At 53.8% G+C, this 13,014-nt stretch overlaps 1 protein-coding gene across 1 annotated transcript in view; it reads left to right on the forward strand.

Annotated features, from left to right (window-relative positions):
• FBN3 (fibrillin 3) overlaps positions 1 to 12,903 on the forward strand; it is a 59,314-nt gene extending 46,411 nt beyond the window's left edge. The window contains exons 56-64 of the mRNA XM_024745792.1: positions 530 to 736; positions 1,277 to 1,402; positions 1,959 to 2,081; positions 2,260 to 2,376; positions 6,954 to 7,082; positions 7,171 to 7,290; positions 8,951 to 9,185; positions 9,950 to 10,097; positions 12,571 to 12,903. Of these exons, the coding sequence (XP_024601560.1) occupies positions 530 to 736; positions 1,277 to 1,402; positions 1,959 to 2,081; positions 2,260 to 2,376; positions 6,954 to 7,082; positions 7,171 to 7,290; positions 8,951 to 9,185; positions 9,950 to 10,097; positions 12,571 to 12,903 (1,538 nt within the window). The remainder of the gene's footprint in view (positions 1 to 529; positions 737 to 1,276; positions 1,403 to 1,958; positions 2,082 to 2,259; positions 2,377 to 6,953; positions 7,083 to 7,170; positions 7,291 to 8,950; positions 9,186 to 9,949; positions 10,098 to 12,570) is intronic.
• The last annotated feature ends 111 nt before the right edge of the window (positions 12,904 to 13,014 follow it).

The raw sequence follows: 13,014 nt of genomic DNA on the forward strand, positions 1-13,014 counted from the left end.
GTGTGTATCCAGCTGTCTCCTGGACACCCCCATCCCCCATGCACCCCAGATTCAGCTCAGCATCTTCGCTCCCCGAGCCTCGTCTCAGCGATGCCCTACCTCCCACCCAGACCCCCAAGCCAGCCTCCTGGAGTAACCCAGTGGCCTCCTCCCCACTTCCCTGGATGTCACCCCTCGCTCTGTCCCTACTGTCTCTCCTGGACGCCACCACCTTTTGCCTTCACGTTGTCCCTTGTTCTCTCTGCGGCCAGAGGGATGCTGCCCTCTGACCTCAGGAAGCCATCCTCTGCAGCCCAGGGGTACCTCTCCGGTTTGGGGTCTGCAGCTTCCGCCACAGCCCAGCCCCAGCCCCGAGAGGGCGTTTAACAGCACTAAGCAGCCACAGCTGTGCACACCCCGTGCACGGGCACAGATGCGTCGGAGATGCTGGGAGCCCACGTGTAGACTCTCAACACCGCTGGACGCCACGGGGAAGGGGCACCCAGACAGCTCGTTCCTCCCACCCACCATCCCCACCCGTTCTTTCCAGACACCCGGCAAGGGCCCTGCTTCTCCGAGGTGCTGCAGGCCACGTGCCAGGCTCAGTCCAGTGGCGGCGAGGCGGTCACCAGGGCCGAGTGCTGTTGCGGGGGTGGCCGCGGCTGGGGCCCCCACTGCGAGCTCTGTCCCCTGCCCAGCACCGCCGCCCACAAGAAGCTGTGCCCCCACGGCTCGGGCTACACCGCCGACGGCCGAGGTGGGTGGCGATCTGTTCATGGTTGTGTGTCTGTGCTCCAGCCGGTGTTAGAGTACGTGAGCCAGTGTGTGCATCTCTGTGCTGGCAGGTGTGTGGACCAGCGTGAACCAGAGCCTGTTTGTCGCTCTGCGTGTGTGCGTGGACTTGGGTGGGATGGGGGAGCAGGTGTGTGAGCCAGCGTGTGTGCATGTGTCCTTTGTTCTGTGTGTGCGGGCTCATTAGTGAGACGCATGACTGGTGTGCAGTGCTTGTGCGTCCATCTCTGCTTCCATGTATGTGGACGGGGTGCCTTGAGAAGGTGTCGCTGAGGCGGCTGTGGTGTGGGTGTGTCCCCACCACGGGGATTCTCAGCGTCCAGCGGAAGGAGTTTCATTCGCCTCAGGGTGGGGTTCACAGGGGCCAGGCCACCAGCTCTGGGGTGCCGGGAGGGGAAGCAGAAGCTGGCCTTGCCTCCCGGGAGAGGGCTGGTGGGCCCAAGGGAGGCGGCATGCCCTGGTGACCGAGGGGGGACGGCCCCAGCCGAGCCCTGCTTGTCCTCAGACGTGGATGAGTGCCGCGTGCTTGCTCACCTGTGCCCCCATGGCGAGTGCATCAATAACCTTGGCTCCTTCCGCTGCCACTGCCGGGCTGGGTACGCGCCTGACACCACCGCCACAGCCTGCGTGGGTGAGCCCCCTGCCCCACCCCGTGAGCCTCTCCGTGCAGCGCCTGGCACACACCCCCGTGAGAAAACCGAGACCAGAAGCAAAGCATCCTTGTTTCTTCCCTCCACCCCCAGCCCATGTGGACCACGTTCCTCCTGTTATCTGGTACATCCTAAGTTTTTCAGTCACGTTGTGTAGCAGGTGTTCATCTAAGTCGGGGTCGGCAAATTCCTGCCCAAGGGCCGAGTCCAGCCCTCTGCTTATTTTTGTTAATAAAGTTTTATTGGCACATGGCCACGCCTATTTGTTTCCTTACCCTCTGTGGCTGTTTTCCTGCTACAGAGGCAGGGTTGAGTAGCTGGGATTGAGACTGTCTGGTCCGCCAAGCCAAATATATTTACTCTCTGGCTTTTTACAGAAAACGAACAAACAAAAAAACCAGTTCCTTGTGTAAGCCCACAGATTCTGAATAGCTGGGGTCCGGGAAGGAGGCCTCAGCAGGCTGGGGGTGGGGACCCCAGCCCCTGAGCCCCCAGGAATGTCTTGACTGACCCTCCTGAGGGCTGTGTCCCCTCTAGATGTGGACGAGTGCAGCCAGGTCCCCACGCCATGTCCCTTCCTCTGCAAAAACACCAAGGGCAGCTTCCTGTGCGCCTGCCCCCGAGGCTACCTGCTGGAGGAGAATGGCAGGATCTGCAGAGGTGATGTCCCTCTCTCCCCACCTATGCACCATGGGGCTCTGTCCCTGTCCCCCACAGGGGCATCTCACATGCCCTCCCACGGCATGGGGTCGGGTGCCGTCTCCAGGGTGTCTCCCCTGGGAAGCCCCAAGTCCCGGCGGGCCCTGCCCTGAGCCCGCTGGGATCCTCTGTGCTGCAGACGTGGATGAGTGCTCCTCCAGGCAGCACAACTGCCAGTTCTTCTGCGTCAACACCATCGGTGCCTTCACCTGCCGCTGTCCCCCTGGCTTCACCCAGCGCCACCAGGCCTGCTTTGGTGAGTCCCCTTCGGCCCTCGCGGCTGGTGCTTGGCCCCAGGCTTCACCAAATAAGTGGCAAATGCACAGTGTGTGCCAGACATCAGGGACACGGGGGTGATTAGAACAAAGCCCTTGCTCTGTCGCTGCTTACGTCCTGGTGGCAACTGGGACGTCAGTCTCCTTCCTTGCCTTAGGGACCTGGGAGACCACCCTCAGGAGTCTCTCTGACCTTGGCCCAGGACACCTACCCTCACCCTTGACCTGCCGAATCTCTCAGCAGAGGGCCTCCCCAGGGTGCCCCCAAAAGCCAAGGGGGTCACGCAATCCAACTGTCACTTCTTAGTGTCTTGTGACCTGGGAGAACCAGACCTCCCCCAAGGGCTGAACCTAGACACGGGTGGCTTCTTTCAGGCTCCCACGAATCCACTCAGCCAACACCTACTGAACACCTGTGTACCAGGCAGTGCTCTAGACCAGAGCTCAGCACACTCCAGCCCCCAGGTCAAGCCCGGCCCCCTGCTTGCTTTTGTCAATAAAGTTTTATTGGCACACAGCCATGCCCATTCATTTACATATTGTCTGTGGCTCATTTGCTACAACAGCAGAGCCAAGTAGTTGCAACAGAGTAAAAAATATTTCCTACCTGGCCCTTTACGGAAGCAGTTTGCCTCATCCTGTTCTAGACCCTGAGGGCACAGCAACTGAACACAAGGGTCAAGCTCGCTGCCTCATGAACCATCCCTTCTGCCAGGGAATGACTAGAAACAAACATAACAAATGACCACTGTAGCGTGTTAGAAGGTGATGTGGGACATGAAAGAAAGAAAAAGTAGAAAGCAGGGGAAGGCAATCAGGAGGGCTACAACATAATTCTATTTTTTAAGTGAGATATAATTGACATGTAACATTATATTAGTTTTAGGTGTACAACATAATGACTCGATATTTATGCATATTGCGAAGTGATCACCACGGTAAGTCTAGTTAACATCCATCATCACATAGTTACAAAATTTTTTTCTTGTGATGAGAACTCTTAATATATACTCTCTTAGCAACTTTGAAACATACAGTACAGTATTATTCTTTTTCCTTAACAGATTTTTTAATTTAATTTTTATTTTATATTGGGGTATAGTTGATTTACAATGTGGTGTTAGTTTCAGGTGTACAGCAAAGTGATTCCACTATACATGTACATGTATCTATTCTTTTTCAAATTCTTTTCCCATATAGGGTTATTACAGAATATTGAGTGGAGTTCCCTGTGCTATACAGTAGGTCTTCGTTGGTTATCTATTTTTGTGTGTGTATATGTTAATCCCAAACTCCTAATTCATCCCTCCCCCTCACCTTTCCCCTTTGGTAACCATAAATTAGTTTTCTAAGTCTGTGAGTCTGTTTCTGTTTTGTAAAGAAGTTCATTTGTATCATCTTTTTAGATTACACACATAAGTGATATCATATAACATCTGTCATTCTCTGACTTACTTCACTTAGTATGATAATCTCTAGGTCCATCCATAGTGCTGCAAATGGCATCATCTCATTCAATGCAGTATTATTTATTTATTTATTTTTGGCTGCGTTGGGTCTTCATTGCCGTGCACAGGCTTTCTCTAGTTGCGGCGAGTGGGGGCCACTCTTTGTTGCGGTGCACAGGCTTCTCACTGTGGTGGCTTCTCTTGTTGTAGAGCACAGGATCTAGGCGCGCCAACTTCAGCAGTTGTGGCATGCGGGCTCAGTAGTTGTGGCTCCTGGGCTCTAGAGCTCAGGCTCAGTAGTTGTGGTGAACGGGCTTAGTTGCTCCGTGGCATGTGGGATCTTCCCAGACCAGGGCTCGAACCCAGTGTCCCCTTCATTGGCAGGCGGATTCTTAACCACCGTGCCACCAGGGAAGCCCTCAATGCAGTATTAGTAACCACGGTCACCATGCTGTACATTACATCCCATGACTTATTTATTTTATAACTGGAAGTTTGACCACCTTCTTCCCTTTCAATCACCTCCCAGACCCTCCTCTGGCAACCACAAGTCTGTTCTCTGTATCTGTGAGCTTGGCTTTCTTGTTTTGTTTTTAGATTCCACATATAAGTGGGATCACACGGCATTTGTCTTTCTCTGTCTGACTGATTTCCTCTTAGCAGAATACCCACAAGGTCCAACCATGTTATCACAAGTGGCAGGATCGCCTTCTTTTTTATAGCTGAATAATATTCCATTGTACGTATATAACACCTTTTCTTTATTCATCCATGTTTGGATACTTAGATTGTCCCCAGGTCTTGGCTATTCTGAATAATGCTGCAGTGGACATAGGGGTGCAGATATCTTTTCAAGTTAGTGTTTTCATTTTCTTTGGCTAAATACACCCAGAAGTGGAATTGCTAGGTGGGCTGCAGGAATAATGGCAAGCCTCACTGAAAGGGGAAAGATTTGAAGGAGGTGAAGGAGTGAGCCGTGTGCATATCTGTGGGAGGAGTGAGCATTCCTAGCCACGAAATGACTGGCATTTCTCCTTTTTCTGTACAGTCAAGTTATTTTCCCTCCTTCTTAAGGTGAGCACACTTACTATGGCATTTGTGTGTGTGCAGCTGTATGCGTGCGCACACAGAGGCTTAGAAGCCCCATGTCCCAATGCCTCTTGTACCCAAGAGAGATTCCAGGTTCCCACAGGGCTGTGCCTGGTGTCAAGAATCTCTATACTCAATAAAGAAGATGTGGGCTTCCCTGGTGGCGCAGTGGTTGAGAGTCCGCCTGCCGATGCAGGGGACGCGGTTTCGTGCCCCGGTCCGGGAGGATCCCACATGCCGCGGAGCGGCTGGGCCCGTGAGCCACAGCCGCTGAGCCTGCGCGTCCGGAGCCTGTGCTCCGCAACGGGAGAGGCCACAACAGTGAGAGGCCCGCATGCCATAAAAAAAAAAAGAAGATGTGGTATATATACAGTGGAATACTACTCAGCCATGAAAAAGAATGAAATAATGCCATTTGCAGCAACATGGATGGACCAAGAGATTACCATACTAAGTGAAGTAAGTCAGACAAAGACAAATACCATATGATATCACTTATATGTGGACTCTAAAATATAACACAAATGAACTTATTTACGAAACAGAAATGAACTCACAGACATAGAGAACAGACCTGTGGTTGCCAAGGGGGAGGGGAGGGATGGAGTGGGAGTTTGGGACTAGCAGATACAAACTATTATATGTAAAATGGATAAACAACAAGGTCCTACTGTATAGCATAGTGAAGTATTGATATATTCAATATCACTCAATAAACCATAATGGAAAAGAATATATTTATGTATAACTGAATCACTTTGCTGTACACCAGAAACTAACACAACATTGTCAATCAACTATACTTCAATAAAATAAAATTTTAAAACTTAAAAAAAAATCTCCATAGTCAAGGAAGCCTAAATTAGGGTTCCCCCTAGAAATGTATGGTTCATTCTCCATGACCCCAATCCCAATGCAATTTGCCACCATGGACCATGACCACCATAGCAATGTTGCCTGATAACCAGGCCTGTCTTAGCTCAGGCTGCCATGACAAAATATCATAGACTGGGTGTCTTAAAAAACAGACATTGCTCACAGTCTGGAGGTTCTAGGTCCAAGATTAACATGATAACAGGGTCAGGTTCTGATGAGGGCCTCTTCCTGGCTTGCATACGGCCACCTTCCTCCTATGTCCTCATGTGGTAGGGAGAGAACAAGAGTAAAGCTCTTTGGTGTCTCTTCTTATAAGGGCACCAATCCCATCAGGAGGGCCCCACCCTCATGACCTCTTCTAACCCTAATCACCTCCCAAAGGTCTCGCCTCCTAATACCATCACTCTGGGGGTTAGGGTTTTGGGAATTTGGCAGTGGTGGCATTGGGGGTGGGGCGGGGGGGGACACACACATTCAATCCATAACTCTGGCTGACATCCCACAATTGTCAGGTTTCCATGAGGACAGAGTGCAACAGTTACCCCAGGTCATTTTCCCACAGAGAAGGAAAAGGGGTTTTGTTAATCTTCTACTCTTAGGTTGAGCACTGTCCAAGTGCTTCATGTGATTAGGTTAATTTAATTCTCACAAAACACAATGAGGTAGATATTATCATCTCCATGCTACAGCTGACAAAACTGAGGCACAGAGAGGGTAAGTTGGTTGCCCTACGTCACACAGCACTGAGGTGGTAGAGATGAGATTCAAAGTCCTATATGTGCATGCTCTCAAGTGTTTGTGACAGTTCTGTGAAGTGGGAACTGTTATGGATCTCCTTTCGCAGAGAGGGAAACTGAGGCTCAGAGAGGTTAAGATTTGCCTGGGGGACTTCCCTGGCTGTCCAGAGACTCCACACTTCCAATGCCGGGGCTGTGTGTTCGATCCCTGGTCTGGGAACTAAGATCCCACAAGCTGCATGGTGCAGCCAAAAAATATGTGTGTGTGTGTGTGTGTATATATATATATATATATATATGTAAAAGATTTGCCTGGAACAGTTGATCAGGTGGTAGTCCTGGTATCGTGGTGCCTGACATGAACCCCCTAACCAGCAGGTGGCCCTGCCCGTTCTGTGTCCTCTGCAGACAATGACGAGTGCTTGGCCCAGCCTGGCCCATGTGGCACCCGTGGACACTGCCACAATGCCCCAGGCAGCTTCAGCTGTGAGTGCCATCAAGGCTTCACCCTGGACAGCTCAGGCCATGGCTGCAAAGGTAGAACCGGGCTTTGGGTGGGGTCTAGGCCTTGGGGGTGGTCCTGAGGGCTGCCTGGCAAGCCTTCTCTCCTCTCGGCATATCACAGATGTGGATGAATGTGACGGGCCTCATCGCTGCCAGCACGGCTGCCAGAACGAGCTGGGGGGTTACCGCTGTGGCTGCCCCCAGGGCTTCACCCCACACTCCCAGTGGGGCCAGTGTGTGGGTGAGTAGTGGGGGCTGGGAGGAAGCCGACCCCCCACCAGAATCTGTCCAAAGCGGGCAACTAGGAACCACCCCCATGTCAGGATGTTGTGATAAGCGCAAGTACCTCAAGGTCCGATGGGCTGGTCTGGAAGGTAGTTAGTTCCCTGCTGCTGGGCAGGCTGGGGAGTTAAGGGTCTGCAGAGTCAGCCTGGCAAAGTGGTGGCCGTTTCTTAGGGAGTGATGGTCTGGAGGGCTCAGTGGAGATTCTGAGATGGTATCTGTGATCACTGGGAAAGGAGTGCTGGGATTGATTAGTGATGTCTGCCATGGATGTGGCAACGGAAGTGTGTGCATGGATGCTGCATCTTTTGTCATAGCTGTTGCAGACGCCCTTGGTTTGGGGGACTAGCCTTCTGCCTTCCCTCCAACCTTGCCCACTGCACCCTTCTGTTTGCTGCTCTGGGACCTCCCAATGACAGCCTCGTCCTCACCACCTCTCTTTGTTCCTCCTCTGCAGTCTGGCTTTCACTCTGTACCCATGTAGGGACCACTCTCCTGCATCCTCTCCATCACCTTTCCTCAGATTTCGCCTTCCACCCCCCCTGCTCTGGGCACCACTGCCTGCCCCTCCTGGACTCTCCACCCACAGCCTCTGTGACTCGGCTTTCCCCTCCCTCCCACTGCCTCGGCACTGCCTTCTCTCCAGCTCGTCCTCCTGACCCTCCTGGTGGGTCCTCAGCTAAGTTCTCCGTCTTTTCCTCTATCCCTCAGTATTTGTCCCCTGGGGACCCCGCAGACCATTGCCTCTGCTGCCAAGCCCTCTTTCTCAGCCTGCTCCACATTAGTTACTCATTCATTCCGTCGGCGACGGTTTGCCCAGGACCCATGGATACAGAAGTGAGCTGAGATCAGACTCCATCCCTGCCCTCCCATTGTCCAGTCTTCGGGGGGAGACAGAGGTTAATTAGGCCAGTGGTTCTCAACTGGGCACTGTTTTGAAGTGTCTTGGAGATATTTTTTTTTCTTTTTTTGTCTTTTGTTTTTGTGGTACGCGGGCCTCTCACTGTCGTGGCCTCTCCCGTTGCGGAGCACAGGCTCCGGACGTGCAGGCTCAGCGGCCATGGCTCACGGGCCCAGCCGCTCCGCGGCATGTGGGATTTTCCCGGACCGGGGCACGAACCCGTGTCCCCTGCATCGGCAGGCAGACTCTCAACCACTGCGCCACCAGGGAAGCCCTCTTGGAGATATTTTTAATGGTCACAACTGGGCACTGGGTGCTCCTGGAATTTAGTGGGTGGACACCAGGGATGCTGCTCAACACCCTGCGGTGTGCAGGACGGCCGCCATCATAGAGAATGAAACGGCCCCTAACGAGAATAGTGCCGAGGTGGGGAAACCTTGTTCTAGACCATCCCACCGTTTAACATTCCTCGGAAGTTTTGAGAAATGCTTTAAAGGAGAATTACAGGATGGCGGGGGGCGGATAAAGGAGTGTAGGGGACAGCAGACCTAGTCCAGAGGCTCACCGGGAGCTTGATGGAGGTTTTGACGTTGGCCTTGGTCTCTGAAGGAGGAACCAGAGTTGCCACGTGGGCACGGGACGGATGCATGTGGAGGGATCTGGAGATGCGAAGGCTGTCCCCTGCCCCTCCCGCCGTCCTCCCCCTCCCCCTCTACAGACAAGAACGAGTGTGTCCTGTCACCCGCGGCCTGCGGCAGCGCCTCCTGCCGCAACATGCTGGGCGGCTTCCGCTGCGTCTGCCCCTCCGGCTTTGACTTCAACCAGGCCCTCGGGGGCTGCCAGGACGTGGATGAGTGTGCGGGGCGGGGCGGCCCCTGTAGCTACAGCTGTGCCAACACCCCCGGTGGCTTCCTGTGCGGCTGCCCCCGAGGCTACTTCCGGGCTGGGCAAGGGTGAGGGGCTTGAGCGGGTTGGACACAGACACCCGAACCCTGGGAGTGCACACACGCGCACACACACACACATGCCTGTGCACACGTTCACGTGCATACGTGTGCATGGAGAAATGGATGCAGGGGACTTCCCTGGTGGTCCAGTGGTTAAGACTCTGCGCTCCCACTGCAGGGGGCGTGGGTTTGATCCTGGTTGAGGAACTAAGATCCCACATGCTACACACACCGCATGGCCAAAACAGAAACCAACAAAAACAAAAACCAAACAAAAAAGAGAAATGGGTGCAGAGGCCCAGTGGCAGCTGTACCTGTCAACACACAGGCTCACACCCCACGTGGAGTAATTGTCCTGTATGTGCTTAGTGCAGGATGCACGGCTCCCTGTAATACATGTGAGTGTGTGTGAGGCTCACACCTGTGCCAACATGCCCGGGCACCCTCATTCATATATCCCAATGTGCACATGCATGCAAGCACATGTCAGCATCCAGGGTGCACGCAGGCTCATACACGCATACGCCCCTGGGTACACTCAGGTATATCCTGCACCCCTGCATGCATGCAGGTTCGCACCTATACCCAGGAAAGCCAAGGGATGCACACACACACGTGTAGGCACATGCAAATCCGCACTGGCACCTTGGTACACTCGTAGTTGCCCCCACGGGCAGAGTGGCTCCAAATGGAGTGTCGAGGGTGGGAGGGTGGTAGGAGAGGTCCCGTCCGCCTGCCCTGAACACTTTCCCACCCCCGTCCTGGCTCAGGCACTGTGTCTCTGGCCTGGGCTTCAGCCCTGGACCTCAGGATGCCCCAGACGAGGAGCTGCTCTCACCTGAAGCCTGCTATGAATGCAAGATCAACAGCCAGCCCCCTCGTGACCGGCCACGGCGCAGCCCCCGTGGGGACTATCAGGTGCCATGGGGAATGCAGTGGGCATGGGGCACAGTGAGTGGCAGGGACAGCCAGGGAACCGGCCAGGGGTAAGAGGACCAGGCTCCACGTCACAGCTTGTCCCCTAAATCATGGTGCCTTTCTGGGTCTTCGTGTAGTTCCCCAGCCTGAGGATTCCCCTTGGGGGCTCTCTGGGGGACACAGGCCCCCAAGCACCCCACCTTGCTCCAGATGAGAAGTCAGGCACCTCCCACACAGGCCCTGGGTGTGATGCTTCCCGTGGATCCCTTCCATGGAGCTTCAGTGCAAGAAAAATGCCTTGGGCCCCCCAACCCTGCCTGCACCCTGGAACTTGTCACCTCCTGGCTGGCACAGCCCTCCCTCAGAGCCCCTCTGGATTTAGCACCAGTAGCGCTCAGAGCAGCTAGCTTAACCGCTTCCATCATCCCCTTTCTTCAGACCCTCTGCACCTCTTTCCTGCACCCACAATGCTCCTGGAGCTATGCTCAGGCCTCCTGAGCCCTCCTTGTCTCTCCCCGACCCCACCCGCCGTGCTCTCAAGAACAGCAGAGCAGCCCTGTGGTTTAGTCCCTCTGTCCCCTGGGGCCGCTCCAGCTATGACCCTGACGCCACCAGGTTGTGCAGGGAGGGCAGTTTTGTCACAAATTCAGCTTGCTTATCCTACAGCTGAAAAGTCCTTGAGGCCACTGCTGCCTGGTCTTGCCACTATGCCCCAAAGAATCTGAAAGCTAACCATTTATTAAGCACCTGCTGGGTACACGTGCTGCTCCAAGCATTCTGCATTCATTCACAACCTCTCAATGTTTACGACAGCCCTGGGAGGTGTAGGTACCACTATCATCCTCATTTTACAGATGGGGAAACTGACGCTCAGAGAGGTTAGGTCACATGCCCAAGTTACAGAACTAAAACCTGGCAGAGCAGGATGGCAGTCATCCCGGGCCCCTCTGCAGCCACCACCTTCTGAGGTCATTACTTTCTGTTATTTCAAAAAAAAAAAAAAAAAATCACTGAGCACAGAAGCCATTACCCACATCTGGAACCAAACTCCTTCACTCCATAGATTTTACTGAACACCTACTCTGTGCTGGACTCATAGCGAACAAACAAGAAAATGGAGCAACGGTGAACAACACATAAAACACACAATAAAAAAAAATGTCCCTGTCCCCATAGGACTGATATTCTAATAGAGAGACAGATAAGAAATATGTAAAACACATCGTATTTTGTAACACATGATAAGTATGATACATGATAAATACTATGGGGAAAAAAATGAAGGCAGAAGTGGGAAAGGAATGTTGAGTCTGAGGGGCTCTCAATATTAGATTATCTAAATATGAATGTTCCTTTGCTTTCCTTTTCCTTCTAGTTGTTTCCCCTTTCTGGGGAAAAGAGTGTGTACATATTATGCCCATTGTTACCGTTATTTTTGTAAGCATCACAGGTATAGGGCCCAGTGTCTGTCAGGTTTGCCACTGTGTCACCAGCCCTTGCTACTCAGTAAGAGTGAGTGGAGAGGTTGTCAGGGCTCCTGGCATGGACACAAGCAGATCTGGGCAGAGGCAGGCAGGGTCCTGTGGCTTTGCCTGCAATACCCACGGATTGCCAGCAGGTGTCAGTGAGAGCACACGTCTGAGCAACAGTCCTGGTGAAGGGCTGGGAAACAAGAATAGTTTTCACTTTCCCGCAACAGCAAAACACTCCATCAGCATGTAAATTAGGCAAAACAAACAGCTCTGCCCAGAGCAAAGGAGAAGAAAGCACAGATAATCTCCTGTGGGATTGGATACATCACCCAGCCCCCATCAGCCTGCCTTTGAGGTTTGCTGGCTTATTCAGGGCCCTGTCCGGCTGCCAGGATCAGGAAGCATTCTGAGGAGCTCAGATAAAGAGGGGTTTGTCATCTGCACACGGGGGGGTCTCAGAGAGCGCAGATGCAGGAAGTGCAGCCAGCCTCCAGAAACCGGATAGCTACTGGGCAGCTCCTCTGTATGGCCCAGCAGGGTCTTGGGTTTCTCTCGCTGTGTCTGGGGCTGGCTCGTGCTGCAAGGCCCTTGGTCATAATTCCAGCCACCCCAGACCACCTTTGAGTGACCTTGGGTGCTTTGGGCCCAGATGCCATCTGACTGCCTCCCAGTCTGGGTATCTGAGGGAATATTCTCCATTTCCTCCACCAGGCTGGCAGGGATCGAACTAAGGCCCCTCAGTTGAAACAAGGGGTCTGGAGTCAACCTGTGAAAAAGTTTCCTTTCCACCTGGGAACCAGCCTCCACCTCTATCCTCTACTATAGCCCAAGCTGATCATTGGCCTTATGGGTGGGGAGGGCTAGACAGGAGTCAAGGGCAGGGAGTGGTCTGTGTTTTCCTCCATTTTAGAGATTGCCTAAAATTCTCCTCTTGGTCCCGTACCCACCGCATTCTGATTTCTCCCAGCCCCTGCCATCATCCACCTGGTCTTTCTCCCCAGGCGAGCCTGGCCAGCCTTGATTCGGAGGCTCCGCTGACCTTGGGCCTGAACCTCTCCCGCCTGAGCCGGGCCGAGCACATCCTAGAGCTGCGGCCGGCGCTGGAGGGTCTGGGGGGCCGCGTCCGCTACATCATTGCCCGTGGCAACGAGCAAGGTTTCTTCCGCATGCATCACCTCCGCGGCCTCAGCTCCCTGCAGCTGGGGCGTCGGAGGCCGGGGCCAGGAACCTACCAGCTGGAGGTGGTGAGCGTGGCTGGGGCCTGGGGCACCCAGCCTGAGGGGTGGCCGGCAGGCCGGGCCTTGCGGCTAAAGGTGCAGCTGCAGCTGCTGTAGTCCAGAGGCACCCACGCCTCACACCTGGCCCCAGGCCCCTCTGCAGCCCGCTTCCCAGACTCACCACCTGGGCACCACCCCCACCCCCCGCCTCCTTCCACAGCATGTGAC

The sequence above is a fragment of the Neophocaena asiaeorientalis genome, unplaced genomic scaffold (assembly GCF_003031525.2).
Source record: "Neophocaena asiaeorientalis asiaeorientalis breed wild unplaced genomic scaffold, Neophocaena_asiaeorientalis_V1.1 scaffold357, whole genome shotgun sequence".
Lineage (NCBI taxonomy): Eukaryota > Metazoa > Chordata > Mammalia > Artiodactyla > Phocoenidae > Neophocaena > Neophocaena asiaeorientalis.